At 35.6% G+C, this 25,827-nt stretch overlaps 1 protein-coding gene across 11 annotated transcripts; it reads left to right on the top strand.

Annotated features, from left to right (window-relative positions):
• Nucleotides 1-1,086: 1,086 nt before the first annotated feature.
• LOC127871749 (solute carrier family 46 member 3-like) lies at nucleotides 1,087-25,244 on the top strand. 11 transcript variants are annotated; one of them, XR_008045529.1, is made up of 7 exons: nucleotides 1,413-1,801; nucleotides 13,853-14,980; nucleotides 16,265-16,348; nucleotides 17,431-17,587; nucleotides 18,067-19,812; nucleotides 19,978-20,937; nucleotides 20,981-25,244. XR_008045529.1 is itself a non-coding variant. In XM_052414913.1 (5 exons), exons 2-5 carry the CDS (start codon nucleotides 13,885-13,887, stop codon nucleotides 18,239-18,241), a joined length of 1,512 nt encoding a protein of 503 aa, XP_052270873.1. In that variant the 5' UTR covers nucleotides 1,413-1,801; nucleotides 13,853-13,884; the 3' UTR covers nucleotides 18,242-25,244. The 11 variants fall into 11 exon arrangements, 1 of the variants encoding a protein (XP_052270873.1); XR_008045533.1 differs by having other exon boundaries at nucleotides 18,067-20,808; nucleotides 20,852-20,937; nucleotides 21,024-25,244; XR_008045531.1 differs by having other exon boundaries at nucleotides 18,067-20,808; nucleotides 20,852-20,937.
• Nucleotides 25,245-25,827: the final 583 nt, after the last annotated feature.

The following is a 25,827-nucleotide window of genomic DNA, read 5'->3' as shown; positions in this document are numbered from 1 at the left end:
ATTTTGTGTATGATACATGCTTGGATCAGAAGCCAAAATAGTGCCAGATAAGGTTTTGTATATACAGGCTTGTGTTCCAAGCAAAATTGTGCCAGAGATAAAACTATGTACACTGGTTGCTGTTTAGGCTTGCTGAGAAATTACCTGCAGCACAACAGGCAAAGTGACAACTGTTTTGAAGATGTCAACTGTGCCTGCTGTACAGGCGGTGATAGGCAACATGTCCCACTGACGGATGGTTCTAGGGTAAAAGGAGAACTTGTAAGGGTCATATAATACACCTATATGTCTGTATCTGTGGTTGTGTAATGCCTAGTGCTCATATAAGAAGATTTGGGGATTAAGAGGTTGTTGCTGATGGAATGGCTACTATGTTGTTCACAATTTTATAGAAGAGTATAAATCTTGCGCTTGCCCTTCTAACTTGAAGTGACGGCCAATTTAGTTTATTGATCATTTCTGTGACTGATTTTGAGTTTGGTCCTGTACGATAATAGTTTGTGACAAAACGAGCTGCTCTTTTTTGCACCTTCTCAATTTGGTTAATTTGGTTACTATTATGGGGGTCCCAGACTGTAGAAGAATATTCAAGTTTTGGTCTAACTATTACTTTATATGCATGTTCCTTAACTTTAGGGTTAACACATGAACGGGTTATATATTGCTCAATAATGCTGGCTAATTGTGACTAACAAACAATTCATACTGTATGCGATAATTGGCGATAATTTTCCGACTTTGATTATAAAATTAACGGCTTTAATGTAGACTTATACAAAAAATTATGACTAACTTATATAGATATGATAATTATATTCAGCATAACTATTCAATGATAGTAAATATTGTATGGCCTCTCTGGTATACTATGAGGCCTTTTTGGTTCACTTGTGCGGCCGTTTTGGTGCGGCCTTTTCGGGAAGGCCTTTTTGGTAAACGGCCTTTCTGGCACTATACCCAATCGTGATACATCGGCTATCTCGGATTCCTCCATTCTTTACATAGATGGTGACGTCACTTCGTCAGTAAGACCGGTGTGACACAATGCGGATTCCTCCGTATTTATGAAATAAATCGTCTGCTGATCCAGAGTGGTACTATACCGTGCAAAATACAGGTTACATTATACTCAATAATCGAGTCATGGAGGTCTGCATTCTATACATAAATGGTGACGTCACCGGTGTGACACAATGTGGAGGTCTGTATTCTCTCAGAAATTCAAAATTTCATAGTTTACTTAATTGGTAGTTTTACACTTTATACAATTGTTCTGGTTTTATATCTATGAGATATTCACAATGATATGGCACACATAGGTGTTCACTACTAAATTGTTGAAATATGATTAAGGAAGAGATTTAGTAAAAAATAACCTAAAAAGGGTTACATTTCACTAGAAAACGAAAAAAGAAGGTGCACAAACAGTCGATTTTGATTTGTGGCTAGTCAATATAAATTGCCGCCTAAGAGTCTTTTGATGATTTTTGCTTTGGCAGATTTATTCTGAACGCGAATTATTTCAGCTAATTTGTGGCAAGTTCTTTCTTGGTTTGTGCATGGCATATCTTTTTCAATGCTTATATCGATTTAACTTAGAATGCCGTTAAAGAAAATGTATGGTTATGGAGGTCTCTAGTCTATGCGCAAATGTTGCATTTATTTTTTATTAAACTTGTCGCTTTTACATTTATGACATTGTGAAATTATTTAGTGTACTGTGACCTTCAAGCCCTTTGAAAGATCACATTGTGTAATCAGAAGATAATTTATGTGTCTGGTGTAATTTTTGAAAATAAAAGTAAGTAGATCTAGATTGTTTATGTATGTATGTAAGTGTGTGTAGCAGATTACCTGTTTATATAGCATGTCATGATTGTGTTTAATAAAGGGATCTTTTCATGGTTTGGTAAATTGACAAAATTGAAAAAAGTTGTTTCAGATTCGCAAATTTTCGTTTTAGTTATGATATTTGTGAGGAAACAGTACTACTGAACATTGAGTAATTTGGAGAGTTCTGTTGTTGTCGTTAAAATTCAGGGCCCTCAATCTATCAAATCTGCCGCCGAATTTCGGTGGCAGTCCCCCACCTGAAAAGTATACTTTTTTCCCCTTTTTGGGGGAAAAATTCCCCCTAAAAAAAAAATTTTTTTTTAATATTTTTTTTTTAATAGAAAGATGTGTCTCATGATTATTATATCTCAATTCTATTTCAATTTAATCTTTTCAAACATACTAAATTATGAAAAATGCAATAAGTATAGTGCAAACATGTACAAATGAAATAATGAGAGAGTTAGTAAAAAAATCCCCCTAAAAAGGGTAACGCCGCACAAAATTCCCCCTCCTAAGGGCTGCGGACCCCTTCCCCCAAAGTAGTGTGAGGGCCCTGAAATTTACGAAACTAAAAAGATTGCTTATATCCAGGTATGCCTCGTTCTCACACTTTCGTGTCTTCTCATTGGATTCGTGCTCAATTTAATACGTCATTTTCGCTCTCGCCAAATACTTCGCGTGTCAGGATTCTACTCAAGTAGATCGATCGATTACAACTGCTGACTATTTTGCCGAGAAAATGAGTTTTAAACAAGAAATGTTCCACACAGACATAGATATTACTTAAATGGTGGTAAAAAATACCATTGCAGAGTATTATTGCAAAAAAAAACAAAAAAGTTTAGAAATTCTGTGCAAGTGGCAGAAGCATTTCTAAGGAAGGCCACGCTCTATTTAATTCGGAGCACTGAGAGGTAACCGACAGGGTATTGTAACTCAATATGCAAGACACGCGAGACAATTATATTTCAATTAACACGTTTGCATTGTTTTGTTAAAAGTAACCATGGTTAAAAATATTTACATCCCTGCTCTTATTTGGAAATTTATATTTGAAATTAAATCGCTTCCATTATTAAATACACATTCAATTGTGTCTTAGAAAAAGGACATTGCAATCCGTAACGTAAAAAATAACTTCCCCACTGGGAGCCCCATTTAGAACGCGGTCAAGCGAGGAGCGCGAATCCAATGAGAATAATCTTCTGGATGATGCAGATCATTGGCCTTCACCTTCACGAGTTGAAAAAAATAGTAAATATGTAAACAAAGACGATTTTCAGATGGTTCAATACTGAAATAGTATTTTATTGAGTATATAAAAGTAATACAATGCTAAAAATACTTGTCATTGTATGCGCATGCGCGAAATACATAGTTAATGGGCACGAATGTACGAGAACATAGCATATAAGGTATAAAATACTAAAACTGTGTATACCCGGCGGAATAGCCGAGAGGGCTAATGCGTTTTTGCTTCAGACTTACTCCAGGACTCCGGGGGTCATTGGTTCGAGCCCTGGTCCGGCTACTTTTTTTTCCTTTTTTTAATTTTATTCTTGATTTTTTACTGGAGCTTTTAAGATCCAATGTTTACATTTATCAATATAAAGCATTTAATGACAAACTTCAAAATATGCCAAAATCTGTGAAAAGGCCACTTTAAAGGGGCCTTTTCACAGATTTTGGCATGTTTTGAAGTTTGTCATTTAATGCTTTACTAGAGTTGCAACATCTTAAGGATTTCCCGTAATGGAATGAATGGAGAGATCATATTTAATTGAAAATGGATTATTTCTATTAAAAAATTGGTACAAAAAATATGTTGGTACGAAAAAAAAAAAAAATTTGGGTACGAAAAAAAATTTGAGTACGAAAAAAAGGGTACGAACAAAAAAAGGGTACCTAAAAACTATTTTGGTACGAAAAAATGGGTACTAATGAACAATTAGGTCTGAAAAAATTTGGGTACAAAAAAAATTTGAGTACGAACAAATGGGCAGGGGACAAAAATACCACTCGTCCGCTCGTATTGACGAGTAAAATCTCGAAAGGACGAGTGAATTTCCCTAAAGCTCTCGTCCTACAGGACGAGTGAAAAAAGCTGATGTTAAAATATGTATTTTCTGACGAGTAAGACTTGTTTTCATTAAATAAAATCATTTTCTTAAATCATATCTATTCCGAAAGAAGATCGCGAATGAACCGGAAATTGTAATTGTAAATTTCATACAGCAGGTGCACGTTGTTATGTGAGACTGTGTCCCCAGTAAATATTGGCTTTTTGGTGTAAACTTTGCGCGTCCATGGTGACAGGGAACCAACCTATGCATTCACTGTAAGTATTGATTTTTAAAGAATTATTTAAACGCCAAGTAGAATCTACGGTTTCAAACCAGTCTGAATTTCGTCAGAAAAATGTCTGACATACGAGCGTTCTTTAAAGTTGGCGGTAGCGATGTTCAAACGTCCGAAACGGAAAGAACGCGAGTATTAGAAAAACGGCAAACACAAAATTGTCTTCAATTATTTATTGTGTGTTCCTCATAAATAAAGTAATTTATTTCACTGCTTAACATTTATTTTGTGATCAGCTGGCATGAACAACTGAGTAAGCAGCAATTTAGCAGTGATACAAGAAACTTTATTAGTCATATCAGCCCTTTGCAATCTTCATTTCACCCATATTTTAAGGACAAGTGCATGTGTTTGCAGGACGAGTGAAAATTTTAATGCACTTGTCCTGCAGGACGACTGCAGTTTAGAAATATTTTTGTCCCCTGATGGGTACGAACAAAATTTGGGTCCGAAAGAATTTGGGTACGAAAAAAAAATGGGTACGAAAAAAATGTGGGTAGGAAAGAAACAAATTTGGTTACGAAAACAAATTAGAGTACAAAAATATATATAGGGAACAATAAAAATTAGGGCAAGAAAAACTATTTGAGTACGAAAAAAATGGGTACGAATAAAAATTTGGGTACGAAAAAAATGGGTACGAAAAATTTGGGTGCAAAAAACATTTGGGTACGAAAAAGATGGGTACGAAAAAAAATTGGGTACGAACAAATTTGGGTACGAAAAACATTTGGGTACGAAAAAAAATGGGTACGAATAAATTTGGGTACGAAAAACATTTGGGTACGAAACAAATGGGTACGGAAAAAAAAATGGGTACGAAACAAATTGGGTACAGCGCCCTCACACTACTTGTGGGGAAGGGGTCCGCAGCCCTTAGGAGGCGGAATTTTTGTGGCGTTTCCCTTTTTGGGGGAATTTTTTTACTTACTCTCTCATTATTACATTTGTACATGTTTGCACTATATTCATTGCATTTTTCATAATTTAGTATGTTTGCAAAGATTAAATTGAAATAGAATTGAGATATAATAATCATGAGACACATCTTTCTATTAAAAAATAAAAAATACATTTTTTTTACACGAACAAAATGGGTACGAAAAAATATTTGGGTAAGTAAAAATTTGTGAATGAAAAAAAGTTGGGTACGAAAAAAATGGGTACAAAAAAAAGGGGTACGAAAAAAATATGGGTATAAAATATGTTGGGTACGAATTTTTTTATTTAAAATTAATTTTGCATTGTCTAGCGCGTGAATTGTCTCGTGGGGGTGAATTGTCTTGGGGTTGCTATTAACGCTACATGTACTTCCGGCAAAGCCACGTGTTTATAGCGATTGCGCAATAAAAAAACACCACTTTTTCGTCATTTATCAAAAACTGGATTTTTCCCAGAAATGACAAATATGCCATTGTGTAGATCGCGTTCTTGTCCATAAACATGTCAAATTTCAGCAAAAGTTACCTTCCAGTTTACAAGAGACACAAATCGCGGCTATAATCAGGAGCTTAACAAATTTTAGTCGCCATTATCATTCGTTCAATTGAACGTCATCATATGATGACGTCAATATATCACTCATTCCATATATGGATCAATGTTAACATTGGATCTAAAAAGTTCCACTAAAAAATCAAAAATAACATTTAAAAAACGAAAAAAAAGGTAACCCACAGCAGGACTCGAACCACTGACCTGGAGTGAAAAGTCTGCGCATTAGACCACTCGGACATCCTTCCTTTTAATTGAAAGATGTATTTTATACTTTATATAAGCGATCCTCGTAGTTTCAAAAAATATTACAACAACAACAGAACTCTCCAAATTATTCAATCATTTCGCGTTGCAACGCTTTATAATTTTCAGGTTTTTAAATCGTCAAAAGATGCATATAAAGGCTATTTTAGAGCATGGTAAATGTTCAGTATTAGTGTTTCCTCACAAATATTATGACTAAGACAAAAATTTGCGAATATGAAACAACTCTTTTCAATTTTGTCAATTTACTAAACCGTGAAAAGGCCCCTTTGAAGGGACATTTTCACAGATTTTGGCATGTATTGAAGTTTGTCATTAGCATGCTTTATATTGATAAAAATAAAAGTAAACATTGGATCTAAAAAGCTCCAGTAAAAACTAATAATATTAAAGAAAGAAAAAAAAAGTAATCCACAACTGGGCTCGAACCATTGACCCCTGAAGTAAGGGTGTAACGCTTAGACTACTCGGCCATTTGTGCTCATACATTCTATAGGGTGATGTATTATATACTGAATAATTTTTAGCAATCCTCGTAGTGTCACAAAATATAACAACAACATCAGAACTCTCCACATTATTAAATCGTTAAGCGTTGCAACACATTATAATTTTCAGGTTTTTAAATCGTCAAAAGATATACAGGGCAACAGATAAGATTCGTTATATCGTTTTTACGATTTATATTTGACAGAAAACGAATTGAAAAAAAAATCAATCGTACAGAAAACAATTTTGAAAATGGAAAACGAATTGAAATTGATTCTTCGTCGTTTTAGTTGTACCGTACCGCTTTTAATTATAATTAGTGTATTGCAACCTTTAGTGCGGCCGTAATATTTTCAGTAAGTTCCTATAGGCCGGAGTCAATATAAAAAGTAACTTCAGCCGAAATAAGTTCGGGAAAAGGTTCTCTGTTAAACGCTGTCGGGTTAGGAAACTTTCATAAACGGCGTGCGCCCAATATTTTACAATTCGGTATGAGACCCAAACAGCTGGAAAAGACATTGTGAAGAGTATACTATCACAATTTATAGCGCAGGAGGTGACAGATTCTGAAATATTCGGCTCAAAACACCGCTGCGATTCCGTGTCTCAAATTAACTAACACCATCATGATTTCCACTGGCTTGTCATTAATGGAGAGGATTTGGCAATGTGAGTATGATCAGAGACTGAAAGGCAGAAGTGTTGAAACTGATTGAAATTAAATGACTCATCATCATCCATTTGTCAATATACAATTAGTACTAATATTTACAAACAACCATTGCCACTGTGAATTTATAATTAGAGTAAAGTGGGTACATTTGTAGTTATCGCCCATTTAACATTGTTTTTTTAATGTCACTAACTTGCGATTTATTCGCAATCAATTTGTACACTTAGGTGGTTGCCGTTGAACGTGAAAATGCCGATATGCTTTTTATAGTCTTAATATGTTTGATGCAAGAATGCACTAATAAAAATACAAGGTGTATGGTGGCAGTTTTCGGACACTTGCATGAGGTAGTTATCATCCAATTTACAAGTTTAAAAAAAATCTAACTTTTGTACTGAAATTGAAGGATTCTTTTATTCTTTTCTTTTACAAAATTTGTTCTGAACAAAATCACAAAGCAATTCAATTGAGTTACAAGCATCTTTCGCAGTGGAATGGGTAGCTGCAAACTTGCTCTGCGGGTATCTCTAAGATCATTGCGTCCCCTGTGCAGTCAATATGCCATTCGGATCCACAGGAACTACAGCAAATCCACTCACCGGCAGCTCCCTCGTCGGATCGACAACCCGGGCATGCATTCAGTTCATTTATGTCCAAGCTTCATGGGGGTTCTTTCAGGTAATTCAGTGTGCCGACTTTTAATTGCATTTATTCAATCTTTACCTGGGGTATTGTTTGGAAAGGGGTTTCAATCAAGGATTGTTTTCACCTCAAGGCAAAGTTCATTGCTTGTTACTTGATAACCGATTGATGCCATCCCTGTACAGTACTCAACCAATGCATTTTCTTCGGCTTCTGTCAGGACGGTGAAGTCTTGCTCTATGCTCTGGTGTTCGACCTGCGAGTTTGTCCATTAGAGTGGATTTAGGGATCCTGAACATTTCTGCTGCCTTCCGCTTTGACACAGCACCATTATTTGCCATAGTTATAGCAAGTTTTTAATTGGCATCTGAATAATGTTTGTCGCTTTTTATGTCCCCCACTATAGTAGTGGGGGACATATTGTTTTTGCCCTGTCTGTTGGTTGGTTGGTTGGTCTGTTTGCGCCAACGTTAACATTTTGCAATAACTTTTGCTATATTGAATATAGCAACTTGATATTTGGCATGCATGTGTATCTCATGGAGCTGCACATTTTGAGTGGTGAAAGGTCAAGGTCATCCTTCAAGGTCAGAGGTCAAATATATGTGGCCAAAATCGCTCATTTTATTAATACTTTTGCAATATTGAAGATAGCAACTTGATATTTGGCATGCATGTGTATCTCATGGAGCTGCACATTTTGAGTGGTGAAAGGTCAAGGTCATCTTTCAAGGTCAGAGGTCAAATATATGTGGCCCAAATCGCTTATTTTATGAATACTTTTGAAATATTGAAGATAGCAACTTGATATTTGGCATGCATGTGTATCTCATGGAGCTGCACAATTTGAGTGGTGAAAGGTCAAGGTCATCCTTCAAGGTCAGAGGTCAAATATATGTGGCCCAAATCGCTTATTTTATGAATACTTTTGCAATATTGAAGATAGCAACTTGAGATTTGGCATGCATGTGTATCTCATGGAGCTGCACAATTTGAGTGGTGAAAGGTCAAGGTCATCCATCAAGGTCAGAGGTCAAATATATGTGGCCCAAATCGCTTATTTTATGAATACTTTTGCAATATTGAAGATAGCAACTTGAGATTTGGCATGCATGTGTATCTCGTGGAGCTGCACATTTTGAGTGGTGAAAGGTCAAGGTCAAGGTCATCTTTCAAGGTCAGAGGTCAAATATATGTGGCCCAAATCGCTTATTTTATGAATACTTTTGAAATATTGAAGATAGCAACTTGATATTTGGCATGCATGTGTATCTCATGGAGCTGCACAATTTGAGTGGTGAAAGGTCAAGGTCATCCTTCAAGGTCAGAGGTCAAATATATGTGGCCCAAATCGCTTATTTTATGAATACTTTTGCAATATTGAAGATAGCAACTTGAGATTTGGCATGCATGTGTATCTCATGGAGCTGCACATTTTGAGTGGTGAAATGTCAAGGTCATCCTTCAAGGTCAAATATATGGGTCAAAATTGCTCATGTAATGTCACTTCTGCAATATTGAAGCTAGCAATTTTATATTTGAAATGCATGTGTATCTCATGGAGCTGCACATTTTGAGTGGTGAAGGGTCAAGGTCATCCTTCAAGGTCAAACGTCATATAGGGGACATTGTGTTTCACAAACACATCTTGTTTGATACTTGTAGTTGCTTTGTCATGATTCTGAAAAATGAAAGAGGCAATTTATACTTGGGGAATACTTACTTCAGTATGGGTGATATTTCCCGCAATTGACAATTCTAAGTGGCAATTTTCGACCATCCCAGTAACCAGACAACGGTGATTTTGTTTGCATTAACGATTAACAGTCATAATATTTAGGATACAAACTATCATTTCTCACTATTTCAGCACTTAATAGCATTAAACAGATGTTTTATGACTAAGATGATTTGGTACCTACCTTAAAGATGTTGATAAGATGCTCACATTAAAATACAATATGATTTTCATCGATCGAAAACAAAAAGCGCTGAATGGAACTGGTAGAAGTCGTTCTTAGAAAATATGTTATATGTATGATGTCATCATAAATGACGTTATTTTTAGCAAAAACATAATAGAAATAACAATAATTTAAATGTGTCTGATAAATACCACCGGACGATATTACCCGACCTTACTCTACTTAATTGGAATAAGAATTGCTGAGAATTATCAATATCCAAAATTGACGCGCTAATCTGATCCAGAAATATATGTACGTTTTGATCAAATTGTAAACAAAAATAATTGACAAATAGTTTTGAGGGAAAAAACTAATTGTTGCAAAAAGCTTGCAGTGAAACTAATTGACCCAAAATCTTATCTGTTGCCCTGGATATACACTTGGAGACTTTTCTAACGCATCACTTAATCATGTCAATATAGCTCCCTTATTTTTGAACGGCTTGTGTTGAAATTTGGATCAATAAATATTCAACACATATCTGATAATTCCTGAAAATTTAATTGAAATTGAAAAACAACAGAAAATACAACTTAACAAATTAAAAACGTCACATCAAAAGTCAAAATCGCAAACTCGTACAACTTAAATAATAACAATGTGAAAAGTAAAACGCATAAACTTACACGTCTTAATAACTGACTTGAATTTTCAAACGAGCCATATTGTTTCTCTTTAATTAATGTTATGTTTTTCTTGTGTAAAAACTTACCTAGAATTATGAAATTAAAATTAAATTGGAATAACACATGTATATCGCCTTTTACTACACAAACACTTGGTGATTTTTCTAATGCAACACTTTTAAAAGTTACATATCTTAGTTATGAGTAAATAGCTTTATTTAAAATTGCACATGTGATCATTTGACTACAATATGTGCAAGCGAACGATAAAATCATTCATCCATGATGTTTGGACGTTTTAGCAAGTGGGAAAAGTAGCCTGTAAAATGCAAAGTGCGCGATTGCGCTCCTGAATATTCATACGAGCTTGTGTAAGAACCCAACTAAAATAATTAAATTGAAATAAAACTAGAATTAAATCGCGTTTCACCATTTCCACGTGCAAAAAATATGGAACCACACTTACCCCACGTGCTAAAGCGTCCAATCGTCACAGATGAATGATTTTATCGTGAGCTTGCATAGTATGTAGTCAAATGATAGTATGTAAAATTTTAAATCAATATCTTTAATCATAACTGATCCATAAGTGTTCATATAATGGCTATTTTAGAGCATGGTATGTTCAGTTTTACTGTTTCCTCACACATATCATAAATACAACGAAAATTTGCGAATCTGAATTTTTGTTTTCAATTTTGTCAATTTACCAAAATGTGAAAAGGTCCCTCACTTAAGCAAACATCAAGATTTCTCCAAGAAACAGTGATATGTTTTCTGTACCGTATTACAAAGCACCGGTAAATCTCACTTTCGCAGTCAAGGGAACATTTCAAAAGTCCCAATAGCCATCTGACAGGATAACAATACATGTATTACTTTATTGATAATAAAACAAATAAATTTAATTCCATATGTGTTATCATATGCTGTATTAAATCAAGCTTAAAAAACAGCTTTGTATATCAAATAAGGCCGTATGTTTCTGCTGTTATTTTTCCATCAAATTTACCAGCAGGTTTTTTAATTTAGATTAATGGTTATAAGTCACAGTAACTTCACAAACAATTCAATTAGGTCATCAGCCTGGTGGATGCCTGCTGTTGTCAAAAGTATGGCTTTCAGCCATTCGATCCATGTCAGCTGAGATACTGGGTAGCCTTACAGGCAAAATTACACCTTGAACGTTTTTGGCTTCTTAATTATATTGCTATAGGATAGCATTATAATAATAGCGTTAAACATGTACTTTTAATGATAAATCTGTGACTTGTTTTGTCCATAATAGTAACTAAATATACAAAATAACTGAAGTTATTTCATTACATATATACATGTATGCATACAGGCCCTCAATCTATCAAATCTGCCGCCGAATTTCGGCGGCAGTCCCCCACCTGAAAAGTATACTTTTTTCCCCTTTTGGGGGGAAAAATTGTGTGGTATGATGTGGTGTCTGTGTGCTGGGTGTTATGTGTGGTGTGATGTGGTGTCTGTGTGTTGGGTGTTATGTGTGGTGTGATATGGTGTCTGTGTGTTGGGTGTTATGTGTGGTGTGATGTGGTGTCTGTGTGCTGGGTGTTATGTGTGGTATGATGTGGTGTCTGTGTGCTGGATGTTATGTGTGGTGTGATGTGGTGTCTGTGTGTTGGGTGTTATGTGTGGTGTGATGTGGTGTCTGTGTGTTGGGTGTTATTTGTGGTGTGATGTGGTGCCTGTGTGGTGTGATGTGGTGTGTGTGTGTGTTGGGTGATATGTGTGGTGTGATGTGGTGTCTGTGTGTTGGGTGTTATGTGTGGTATGATGTGGTGTCTGTGTGCTGGGTGTTATGTGTGGTTTGATATGGTGTCTGTGTGCTGGGTGTTATGTGTGGTGTGATGTGGTGTCTGTGTGTTGGGTGTTATGTGTGGTGTGATCTGGTGTCTGTGTGCTGGGTGTTATGTGTGGTGTGATGTGGTGTGGTGTCTGTGTGTTGGGTGTTATGTGTGGTGTGATGTGGTGTCTTTGTGTTGGGTGTTATGAGTGGTGTGATGTGGTGTCTGTGTGCTGGGTGTTATGTGTGGTGTGATGTGGTGTCTGTGTGTTGGGATTTATGTGTGGTATGATGTGGTGTCTGTGTGCCGAGTGTTATGTGTGGTGTCTGTGTGCTGGGTGCAACTTTCATCTCAATACCATTCTAAAGGCCACATTTTTCATCCAACCTGCATGCAACTGGGTCAAAATGTTTGATGTTTCTCTGGAATATAGTCAGAGTTCATCCTAAGACTAAAGTCAATCTTAGAAAAGCTATTTTGCCACAACATGTATAGAGGTCACATTAATGACTGAAACATTGTGCAATTTTGTGTTTATAATGACAATGTATATCCGAGTCACATTAATGATTTGTCAAAAACTAGGTCACAAGGTCAAATCTATAAAAAAAAAAAGAAAAAGCATTCTAGGGACCACATGAATGGCTCGATTATGATGAAACTTTACGAGAATGTTTGCAATATCTAGACTTCAAGAGACTTCTAGAATATCTAGAGTTCAAATCTAGGTCAGGTTTGTCCAAAAGCAAGGTCACTAGTTCAGTTCTTTAAAACAAAAATCTCGTTACCACTTAAAACAGACATGACTTAATCTTGATGAAACTTGGTTAGGAGGTTAATCATGAAATTTTCTAGGATGAGAAGTATCTGGAACTTGTGACCATAGTGATTCAAAAAACTAGGTCATCAGATTAAATCTTAAAAAACCTTGTCATCACCCTAAAATCATGTATTTTTCAATTTTGAAGAAACTTGGATCAAAATATTTATCTTGTCAATAATTTGGTCAAGTTTTAATCTGGGTTACCTGGGTCTGGAAACTGGGTCAACAGATTAAAAAAAGCACTTTGGGAAACATGAATGACTCAAGCTTGATGAAACTTTGTAAAATTGTTAATATTAACAAAATGAAGGCAATATTTGAACCAGGTGTTCATGTGGGGTCAAAAACAAGATCACCAGGCAGGGCCCTTGCTACACTTTGGGGGATTGGGGCCGGGGCCCTTAGAGGAGGGAATTTCACGTCGTTTTGGGCAAAAAGGGGAATTTTAGAAGATCTTTTCACCAACCATTAAACACTTAAATTTGCTATATTTTAATGTAATTTACATAAATATACATTTAATCAAAGGTTAAAAGTACAATACCAGCTGGCAACAAAGGTATAAAAGTTAAAAAAAATAAATAAAAAAATCTGAAATAGGGGAAAAAAGTATACTATTTTAAGGGGGGAATGGGGCCGAATTTCGGCCCCCAAAACGGCCAAACGAGGGCCCTGCCAGCTCACCTTCTATTGGTATCCTTGCACTCACATGCATAGGGGATTGTTTGGGTCATGCTTAAGGTCTCCATTAATGATAGTAAGACAATATCGGGTCATTTTCTCCCATCTTTAAACATTTGAGGAAGGTTGTTGCTGTTATGGTGTTTAAATTATTTACTGGATATTGTTATTCTTATTTTCAGATACTGATGTAAAACAATGAAATGAATTAACAATGACAACCATAGAGCAACCGAAGGCAACCCTGTTTGACAGGGGATGTTATATTTACCATACATTGGTGGATGTCGTGCAGTCATATCTTGTTGAAGCGGCTTACTTCATGTTCTTCTTTTCAAGGCACATGTCTCTCCCTCTGTTTCAAGAATATGTTCAGAAGGAGATACTCCAACAGAGTAAAGTGAATGGAACGACGATGCCCCAGAAAGCCCAGAAGGATAGTGCGTTTGTTGTTTTGAGTCTTCAGATAGCTGAAGGTCTGCCGGCTGTAGTCACGGTGATCATACTGGGAGCGTTAAGTGACAGGACTGGACGTAGACGAATACTGTTGTGGCTGCCCGCGCTTGGCAGTGTGATCTACAACTTCATCTATATAATGATCCAGTACACAGGCTGGTCACTGGACGGGTTATTTATGGCTTCTGCTATACGCGGCCTAAGTGGTAGTATGACCGCATTTTTGGCAGGTGGATCATACTATGCAATTAATGTTGTGAAGCCACATCAAAGAACAAGCAGGCTGGCGCTGCAAGAGCTTCTAAATGGGGCAGCATATGCTCTTGGGAATATTATTGTAGGATTTTCAGTCCAGGCCAATGGCTTTTTGCCGCCATTTTGGTTTTGTTTCGTTTGTAGTCTTATTTCATTGATAATTTCTTTTTTTTTTGTAAAAGAGATAAAATCTGAAACTGCAGTTAATTCAGCTCGGCGTGAATTTACTGAAAACTGTTGCATAGATACCTTCAAACCTTTAGGACGATTTTTTAAATGTCGAAACAACATAAAACTGTTCCGCGTGTGGCTAGGGATCTTGGCATTTCAGACATATGCTGTTGTCCATATCGGACAGATCAATACGCTGGTATTATACCTTCTGGGTCAACCATTGGCTTGGGAATCCATAAAAATAGGGATCTTTCTGTCAATTGCTATGGCATGTGCAGCAGTGGGGACCGGTATCCTACCGCCAATCCTGAAGAAATACTTTGTCACGTTTACTGAGGCTCACATCGCTCTGCTGGGATACGTGTCCAAAGCCATTGGAACGTTGTGGATAGCTGGCATCCAGAATGGGGTAGTGGTGTATATAGGTATTACAAATTAATTTTTACACATCATGGTGAAAACTCTCCTTTGAATATACTAATATCTACTTATATTTATATCTAAATCTGTTTCTAACAAAAAATTGAAAGGTTAAAATTAATTAATAAAATCTATGTTTGATTGGGTATTGTATGACCAGACTTGACAATTTCTCAAGTCTGTTTAAATTGTTATTTTTGTAGTTCTTGGTTTAAATAAGCAATGTCCTAAGAATGTTTTTAGTATAAATTTACACTATAAATACATTGAATACTAGTATATTCCATTATAACCAACAAAAGGAATTAATTAATAAAATATAAGGCTCTCTTTTAGAAGGGTTTAGTGAATGTGCTTAAAGTGTCATCCCAGATAAGTATGTGCAGTCTGCACAGGCTGATCAAGGACAACACTTTATCTTTTTTAACCAGGTTTTCCGAAGGAAAAAAGTGGTTATTAGATGGGCGAATGTCGGCAGTCGGCTGGCGGGCGGGCAGAACAAGCTTGTCCCGGCCATAACTTTGTCGTTCATTGTGAGATTTTAAAATCATTTGGCACATTTGTTCATCATCATTGGATGGTGTATCGAGCGAAAGAATTATGTAATATATCTCCAAGGTCAAGGTCACACTTTGAGTTCAAAGGTCAAAAATGGCCATAAATGAGCTTGTCCGGGCCATAACTATGTTGTTCATTATGAGATTTTAAAATCATATGGCACATTTGTTCACCATCATTGGACGGTGTGGCGCGCGAAAGAATTACGTTGGTATCTATAAGGTCAAGGTCGCCACGACTAAAAATAGATCGATTTTGAAACAAAGGGGGTAACTATGAACAATCAGTAACAATGCACATTTTTAGTTGTCTCCCTTTAGCATACTTTTTTTTTCAAATTGAAATCAAGGTCGCCACGAGTAAAAATAGATTGCATTTGAAACAAGGGGGTAACAATGCACATTTTGAATTGTCTCCCTTTATCAGACTTTTTTTTATAATTGAAAACCTGGTTTCGTGACAATTTTGTCCTTTGTTATTGTATTTTGTTATAAAAGGAAGTCTGTTCTTAGCAAAACCACAGGCTGATCAGAGACAACACTTTCACCTTTTATTGTATTTTTTATTCAAAGAAAGTCTGTTCTTAACAAAATCCAGTTTAGGCAGAAAGTGTTGTCCCTTATTAGCCTGTGTGGACTGCACAGGCTAATCTGGGACAACACTTAATGCACATGCATTAAACCTGATTTTCCTAATGCAAGACTTATTCATTTATATCACCTCATTTTCAGCTATCTTTTTCTTGGTGTTTGAGCTTCTGCCGTTCCCAATGCTGAGAGCCATAGTGGCCCAGGGCATAGAGCCCTCACAGCAAGGTCAGTTATTATGGTCAGAGCCATAGTGGCCCCGGGCATAGAGCCTTCACAGCAAAGTCAGTTATCATGGTCAGAGCCATAGTGGCCCAGGGCATAGAGCCCCCTCAGCAAGGTCAGTTATCATGGTCAGAGCCAAAGTGGCCCAGGGCAAAGAGCCCTCACAGCAAGGTCAGTTATCATGGTCAGAGCCATAGTGGCCCAGGGCATAGAGCCCTCACAGCAAGGACAGTTATCATGGTCAGAGCCATAGTGGCCCAGGGCATAGAGCCCTCACATCAAGGACAGTTATCATGGTCAGAGCCATAGTGGCCTAGGGCATAGAGCCCTCACAGCAAGGTCAGTTTTCATGGTCAGAGCCATAGTGGCCTAGGGCATAGAGCCCTCACAGCAAGGACAGTTATCATGGTCAGAGCCATAGTGGCCCAGGGCATAGAGCCCTCACAGCATGGTCAGTTATCATGGTTAGTTTGGCTTCTTGTTTTGGTTCTTATAAGATGTAATATGCTGAGAAACTTGATAATGATAAAGTTTTCAACATCAATTCTTATGAGATGAATAAGATCTAGTTTCTGCTATGGGTTATGCTCAAAAGTCACATTTTCACCTGCTTACTCCTTCACAATTGAAAGTCTAAGATACAGTGCCTATTTACAAACTAAGGAATAAACTACCTAGACACATGATGTTATAAATAGTGTAATATCCATTTAAACGAAAAACAATTGTATGAATTTAAAGTAACATACATACTCAAAATCAACAAATATTTAGCAAAATATTTTGTTGAATAAATATAACCCAGTTTTTCTTATAGCAATAGTCTGAAATTGTTCAGGCTATTGCTGTAAGGAACATTGAGTTTTTATGTGTTAACTTTATTTTTTGAAATAGTGTACAAAATATTCATTGAATTTGAGTGTTTATGGGCTTTTAACTTTTCATTTTTACCATAATAACTTAATTTGCATCTTTTCTTTTATATTCACCTCTTACCCTAATTATCAGTTGAGACTTACAGGCTTCTTAATTAACAGCCTGTTGCTATACTCCTTATCATTTATAAAGTGTTTCCCCAATTTCAGGTTCATTATTTGCGCTGATGCACTCAGGGGAGAGCATCTCGTATTTTCTGGCGCCACTCATGTTCCAATCCATCTACGCACACACTCTGCATTTCTACGCTGGATTAGTCTTCGTTGTTTCAGCATTGCTGCTCATCCTGCCAGTGTCTCTTACTTTGTGAGGAAATTTTTAATTTATGATTTTTCATGATATATAAAATAAGGCATAAATTAATGTGTACCTTGCCAGGAAGAAACAACACATTTGTGAATATACATGTGCATTGTATATCTAGTATACAGCATACATCTTTATTAATTATAAGAATTGAGGTTAAATGTTAAAATATATTTTGTCATTTTATTAATAATATTTTAGAAGTCGTCACAATAAAACTTGAAGCAAAATACAAATTCATCCATTAGGATTTTTATCAAATATGACTTGTAATATTTTTATCAAATATGACTTCATTCTGTTTGACATCAAGGTGGATTATTTTCTATAGTAGTTTTATGGTACATAAAGGCTGTTAAATATCTTTTGGTTTAGTTATTTGTTATGATAACTTGAGTCATTTATATAAAGAATCCCGCACTTAACCTCAGTTTATAATTAACTGATTTAGAAAACCTAAACAAATCCTTGTCTTTCAGAGGAATACGATACATTGACATCCATTCACCAGAACTGGGGTACGAGACTATGGATGGAACAACTAGTGGGATTCTAGGAGACGATTCCCAGCCTGACACAGAGAATGGGCCCAGGCTTATGACAACTGCATTGAACGGGAACCAGACTCTTTCTGAGATAGGGGACCCTGTATAGAAGTTCATTGTATTAGAATATAGATGAGCTGCGTTCGTGGAAAACTGGGCTTAATGCATGTTGGTAAAGTGTCATCCCAGATGAGATTGTGCAGTCAGCACAGGCTTATCAGGTATGACAATTTCTGCTTCAAGTGCATTTTCGTTCAAAGAGTTTTCCTATGAACGCATAAATTCCATTATAGCGGATTCTCATACCCGATTAGCCTGTTTGAACCTCACAGGCTAAACTCTGACAATATTTTACCCCATGCATTAAGCCCACTTTTCCCTGAACGAGAATCATTTAAGGAACTGATAGTGGAATAAATCCTTTAGTGGTTCACAGTAGCATGAAATTAAATCTACTGGTAAATCGTCACTTTTAACAATATTTTGGATAAATTTAATGACTGTATTTGATAATAAGATCTTTTGCCACAGCCTTTGCAGTGCAGCGATAGAATATGTGACAGTTTTTGAGTGTTGAAAATTATTATTGACACTGATTATAATGTGATTACTTTATATATGCTATACTAGTGTTGTTAAATGTATAAGAGAAACTAGTATTTGTATACTATTAAGCAAATGTTCATATAGTTCCTATTGTTTTTGGTCAACTGTTAAAAGCAATCATTGTTGGTGCCAAAGTTTTTGTATTGTATTGTTTTCTTGCTGTGCAATTGTTATTGTACTCTGTATTGTTTGCATCAAAATTGTTAATGACTAAGCTTTTGTCATTGTGTATATACATTGTAAGTAAGTAATACTTTATGGAATGTTTGTCATTAAAGTTATGAAACAATTTTTTATTTACAATCATCCTCAAAATCATGCATTGTAAAATTTATCAGTAATTTTGGTAATATTATATCGTGTCTTTTATTCAATGCTCTTGAAGTACATGTACATAAATTTATTGTAATTATATATAGTTACAGGGGACATTGAGAGTATATTTGTAGCTGAATGTTGTCAATTCTGCCTCTAAAACTAATTGAGCCAAGTCCTTTCAATATCTGTTACAAAGTATTTGCATTCTTTTTGTCAATACATGTCTAGTTTTAACACACTTAGATCAAAATACAGGAGTTGCAGGTTTGATTCCTCCATACACCTTATCTAGAAATCTAAAACAATGTTTCGCTTACTGTATGAGGTGAAACCAAGGTGCATTAAACTAGTTTCTTTGCAGTTTAAGATTGTTTCTGCAAATATTCCTGAGGAGAAATCGAAGTCTTTTTTATAATTTATTACATAGTAGTACTTTACAAATAATGATTAATTTTATCTACAAATAATGATGTATTTATTATTTTCAAAGACTTTCACATAGTGCATGTATATTTATGCCCCCAAAGGAGGGCATATAGGGATCGGACTGTCCGTCTGTCTGTCCGACTGTCCGTCACACTTTGCATTTAGGTTTTGAAACATGCTCATAACTTCTATGTAGTTTGAGCTATAACCTTCATATTTGGTATGCATGTGTATATGGACAAGGCCTTTCCATAGGCACAAAAATGTTGACCCCTGTGACCTTGACCTTGAACTTAGGGTCCGCGTTTAGGTTTCGAAATCTGCGTTTAGGTTTCGAAAAATGCTCATAACTTCTATGTCCCTTGAGATATAACCTTCATATTTGGTATGCATGTGTATATAGACAAGGCCTTTCCATACCCACATTTTTTTTTACCCCTGTGATCTTGACCTTGAAGTAAGGGTCTGCATTTAGGTTTCTAAATCTGCGTTTAGGTTTCGAAAAATGCTCATAACTTCTATGTCACTTGAGATATAACCTTCATATTTGGTATGCATGTGTATATAGACAAGACCTTTCCATACGCACACAAATTTTGACCCCTGTGACTTTGACCTTGAACTTAGGGTCTGCGTTTAGGTTTCGAAAGCTGCGTTTAGGTTTGGAAAAATGCTCATAACTTCTATGTCCCTTGAGATATAACCTACATATTTGGTATGCATGTGTATATGGACAAGGTTTTCCATATGCACAAAAATTTTGATCCCTGTGACCTTGACCTTGAACTAAGGGTCTGCGTTTAGGTTTCGAAATCTGCGTTAAGGTTTCGAAAAATGCTCATTACTTCTATCAAAGCGTTTATAGGGGGCATATGTCATCCTATGGTGACAGCTCTTGTTCAAACTGAATTTCAGTAAATGTGTGTTTGTATGATTGGGCAGTTTTTAAGATATAATAACACATGTACTATTGTACATGTATACAGTTTGAAATCCTTGTTGGATTGTGCTTTTGTCTTTGAGCAGAAACTGCAAAGTTGTTTTGTGTTTATTAATTTCATGTTGGCTTCACATGATCAGCTCAAATTGTGTGATACTACCAGGTATATAAACTTGTATTCCAATACCAAAACTGGGAAGTGGATATATAGAATTAACTCTAGTGACTTTCAAAATCTTGCAACAGAAGATATTTAAATTGTACTCTGTACTGAAGGTAATAGCAGATGTGTAAGCCTGTGGCTTCACATGTGAGCATAATTTCTAAGATCTGATAATGCAAGGTGTCAACATGTGAGCATAGTTTCAGAGATCTGATGATTCAAGGTGTCAACATGTGAGCATAGTGTCCGAGATCTGATGATTCAAGGTGTCAACATGTGAGCATAGTTTCAGAGATCTGATGATTCAAGGTGTCAACATGTGAGCATAGTTTCAGAGATCTGATGATTCAAGGTGTCAACATGTGAGCATAGTTTCAGAGATCTGATGATACAAGGTGTCAACATGTGAGCATAGTTTCAGAGATCTGATGATTCAAGGTGTCAACATGCTAGCATAGTTTCAGAGATCTGATGATTCAAGGTGTCAACATGTGAGCATAGTGTCCGAGATCTGATGATGCAAGGTGTCAAAATGTGAGCATAGTTTCCGAGATCTGATGATGCAAGGTGTCAAAATGTGAGCATAGTTTCCGAGATCTGATGATGCAAGGTGTCAGCATGTGAGCATAGTTTCAAAGATCTGATGATTCAAGGTGTCAACATGTGAGCATAGTTTCAGAGATCTGATGATGCAAGGTGTCAATCAATTCCTGTATTTTTCTATTTTTATTTGAGCATTGCTCTGAGAAACCGGACATAATGCAAGTGCATAAAGTGTCTAAGATTTGCCTGTGCAGTTTGCACATGATAATCAGGGAAGACTTTCCGATTCTATGGTATTTTTGATTTAAAATAAAGTATCTTCTTAGAGAAAATTCATGTGGAAAGTGTTGTCCCTTATTCACCTTTGCTGCACAGAATAATCTAGTATGACACTTTACACTCGCACAGAATAATCTAGTATGACACTTTACACTGCACAGAATAATCTAGTATGACACTTTACACTGCACAGAATAATCTAGTATGACACTTTACACTGCACAGAATAATCTAGTATGACACTTTACACTCGCACAGAATAATCTAGTATGACACTTTACACTCGCACATAATAATCTAGTATGACACTTTACACTGCACAGAATAATCTAGTATGACACTTTACACTCGCACAGAATAATCTAGTATGACACTTTACACTGCACAGAATAATCTAGTATGACACTTTACACTGCACAGAATAATCTAGTATGACACTTAACACTCTCACAGAATAATCTAGTATGACACTTTACACTGCACAGAATAATCTAGTATGACACTTTACACTTGCACAGAATAATCTAGTATGACACTTTACACTCGCACAGAATAATCTAGTATGACACTTTACACTGCACAGAATAATCTAGTATGTCACTTTACACTCTTACATTAATCCAGGTTTTCACAGTGTGGTTTTTAATTGTATCCCCACTTAAGGGAAATTTTGGTTAATAATAACATTGCATCAAGCTCTAATACTTGTACGTGTGTAATGTTATTGAATGCTTGCTTTAGTAACGTGTTGATATTCATCAACGTTATCAGGCAAATTCCGGCATTTTAAGTGAAAATAATATTTTATTGTTGACATATTCTCCAGGTAAGTTTGGTTGAGGGATGTCATTTGGGCCCGGCATTTGGGGGTGTCATTTTGTGTATAGATTATTGATGTTAGATCTTAAGTACATATACTTGTATAGTGTTTTAATCAAATGTTCATCTATGTATACACGTACAATAACCATAAATGATATACCTGTAAGTAAACAGTAGCTTTTTTATGCTCCCCCTAAATTTTTGGGGAGAGCATATAGTCGCCGGTTCGTCTGTCCATGCGTCCGTCTGTGCACAATTTTTGTCCGGGCTATTCCTCAGCAATTAATGACCGTAATTCAATTAAACTTTATGGGAAGCTTCATTACCAAGAGGAGATGTGCATATTATCAGCTGGTTCTGGTCGGATGATTTTTCACAGAGTTATGACCCTTTGAAATTTTCCATTTACTGTACATATAGTGCAATTCTTGTCCGGGCTATTTCTTAGCAACTAATGACTTGAATTCAATGAAACTTAATGGGAAGCTTCACTACCAAGAGATGTGCATATTATCAGTTAGTTCTCGTCGGATGATTTTTCACAGAGTTATGGCCCTTTGAAATTTTCCATTGTACATATAGTGCAATTCTTGTTCGAGCTATTTCTCAGCAACTTATTTCAGGAATTCAATGAAACTTTATGGGAAGCTTCACTACCAACAGGAGATGTGCATATTATCAGCGGGTTATGGTCGGATGATTTTTCACAGAGTTATGGCCTTTGAAATTTTCTATAAACTGTACATATAGTGCAATTCTTGTCCGGGCTATTTCTCCCCAACTACTGACTGGAATTCAATGAAGCTTTATGGGAAGCTTAACAACCTTGAGGAGATGCACATGTTATTTGTGGGTTCTGGTTAGATGATTTATTATGCCCCCCTTCGAAGAAGAGGGGGTATATTGCTTTGCTCATGTCGGTCGGTCTGTCGGTCGGTCCGTCCACCAGGTAGTTGTCAGACGATAACTCAAGAACGCTTGGGCCTAGTTTAGAGAGTTATGGCCCTTCTAAATATTTAAGTTGCTAAACCATCCATCGTATTATTTTGTCCAAAGTTATGCCCCTAAAGACGTTTCCTTTTATCTGAATATATAGTGCAATATTGTGACAAAAAAAAACTTTAGGGAGCATCACCCGTCTCCGACGGTTTCTTGTTTCTTATTAAGCTCAAAAATAAAGAAGTCTCACTCAATAATTACATATATAAGAAAGCGGTTGATCAGTTACCCTTAGAATTATTGTATAAATTATAAATACCGTCTATAATATAGAGGTAATAATAATTTATGTTTTGCAACCCTCACATCACTTGGATATTGAAAAGCTATGCCTGTTATTTAGTGAGAAAACTTCATTTGTTTATTGTCAAGATTTGAAGAAAGAACTGTAATGTAATAAACCTGAGCTTTGTTATACATTCTGCAGTATGATATGGTACTGGTATGTCACATGTTATGGGATATGTGAATAGTTTTCAGTATGATATGGTACTGGAATGTCACATGCTATATGTCTGTGAAAAGAATTAAGTTTGATATGGTACTGAAATATCACATGTTAAATGATCTGTGTATAGTTTTCAGTATGATATGGTACTGAAATGTCACATGTTATATGATCAGTGCATAGTTCTTAGTATGATTTGGTACTGGGATGTCTTATGTAAAATGATATGTGTATAGTTTTCAGTATGATATGGTACTGGAATGTCACATATTATATGATCTGTGTATAGTTTTCAGTATGATATGGCACTGGAATGTCACATGTTAAATGATATGTGTATAGTTTTCAGTATGATATGGTACTGGAATGTCACATATTATATGATCTATGTATAGTTTTCAGTATGATATGGTACTGGAATGTCACATGTTATATGATCAGTGTATAGTTTTCAGTATGATATGGTACTGGAATGTCACATGTTATATGATCAGTGCATAGTTCTTAGTATGATATGGTACTGGAATGTCACATATTATATGATCTATGTATAGTTTTCAGTATGATATGGTACTGGAATGTCACATGTTATATGATCAGTGTATATTTCTTAGTATGATAAGGTACTGGAATGTCACATGTTATATGATCATTGTATAATTCTTAGTATGATATGGTACTGGAATTCTTAGTATGATATGGTACTGGAATGGCACATGTCATATAATCTGTGTATAGTGTTCAGTATGATATGGTACTGGAATGTCACATGTCATATGATCAGTGTATAGTTCTTTGTATGATATGGTACGGGAATGTCACATGCTATATGATCATTGTATAGTTCTTAGTATGATATGGTACTGGAATGTCACATGTCGTATGATCAGTGCATAGTTCTTAGTATGATATGGTACTGGAATGTCACATGTTATATGATCAGTGTATAGTTTTCAGTATGATATGGTACTGGAATGTCACATGTTATATGATCTATGTATAGTTTTCAGTATGATATGGTACTGTAATGTCACATGTTATATGATCATTGTATAGTTCTTAGTATGATATGGTACTGGAATGGCACATGTCATATAATCTATGTATATTGTTCAGTATGATATGGTACTGGAATGTCACATGTCATGTAATCTGTGTATAGTGTTCAGTATGATATGGTACTTAACTGTCATATGTTATTGGAACTGTTTATTGTTATTAGTATACACCTTGCTATCTCTGTGATATATGTTTATGTTTTGCGTTGTTTTCCATATATTTATTTATATTGGTTATGTTTTCAACATATGTATAAATGTATCACCTCATTTAGTTACCATTATAACTATGTGCATGTATAAATTACAAATTGAATTGTCTATCTGCTTTTTATGTCTGTTAAGAATCAAAAGGACTTGTATGAAGTTCCAAGATAATGCAGGAAATGTTTAGGAGTCTTTTGTAGAAAAGCCATTTTACATTCCACAATTATTGGAGTTGATATTCTTCCATCAATTACCTTAATAAATCCAAATAAACAACATAATTATAGTCTGTACAAATACAGAGGCAGAGTTGTTGACATACATTGTAGAAAGTGTAAGATGTTGAAAAGAAACTATTTCTTCAAAATAAGCTTTATGTACATACATAGTGGTAAAACGTAGTAATGAACAGTTTTTTGGTGGTCATTAATTTTGTAGCAAACTTTTTATATTGTTTTCAGAGTATTTAAGTCTTTATGGTGCAATTTTTAAGACTTCAAAACATAGTGTTATTATTTGTTTTCATTATAATTACTTTTTTGTTCTTCGGATTCTGTTTGTTAGTAACGTTTATTAAAGGGGCCTTGTCACGTATTGGTAAATTGAAAAAATTTAAAAGAATGGCTTTAAATTTGCAAATTTTTGTTTTAGTTATGATATTTTCGAGGAAACAGCAATACTAAACATTTACCATGCCCTAAAATAACCATCATATGCATCTTATGACGATACAAAAACCTGAAAATTATAAAGCGTTGTAACGCGAATCGATTGAATAATTTGGAGAGTTCTGTTGTTGTTGTTATATTTTGTGAAACTACGAAGATTGCTTATATAAAGTATAAAATACATCCTTCATTGTATGAGCACGGATGGTCGAGTGGTC

The sequence above is a fragment of the Dreissena polymorpha genome, chromosome 3, assembly GCF_020536995.1.
Source record: "Dreissena polymorpha isolate Duluth1 chromosome 3, UMN_Dpol_1.0, whole genome shotgun sequence".
NCBI lineage: Eukaryota > Metazoa > Mollusca > Bivalvia > Myida > Dreissenidae > Dreissena > Dreissena polymorpha.
Note: the sequence above shows the minus strand (reverse complement) of the source record. Positions and strands in the feature narration are given on the sequence as shown.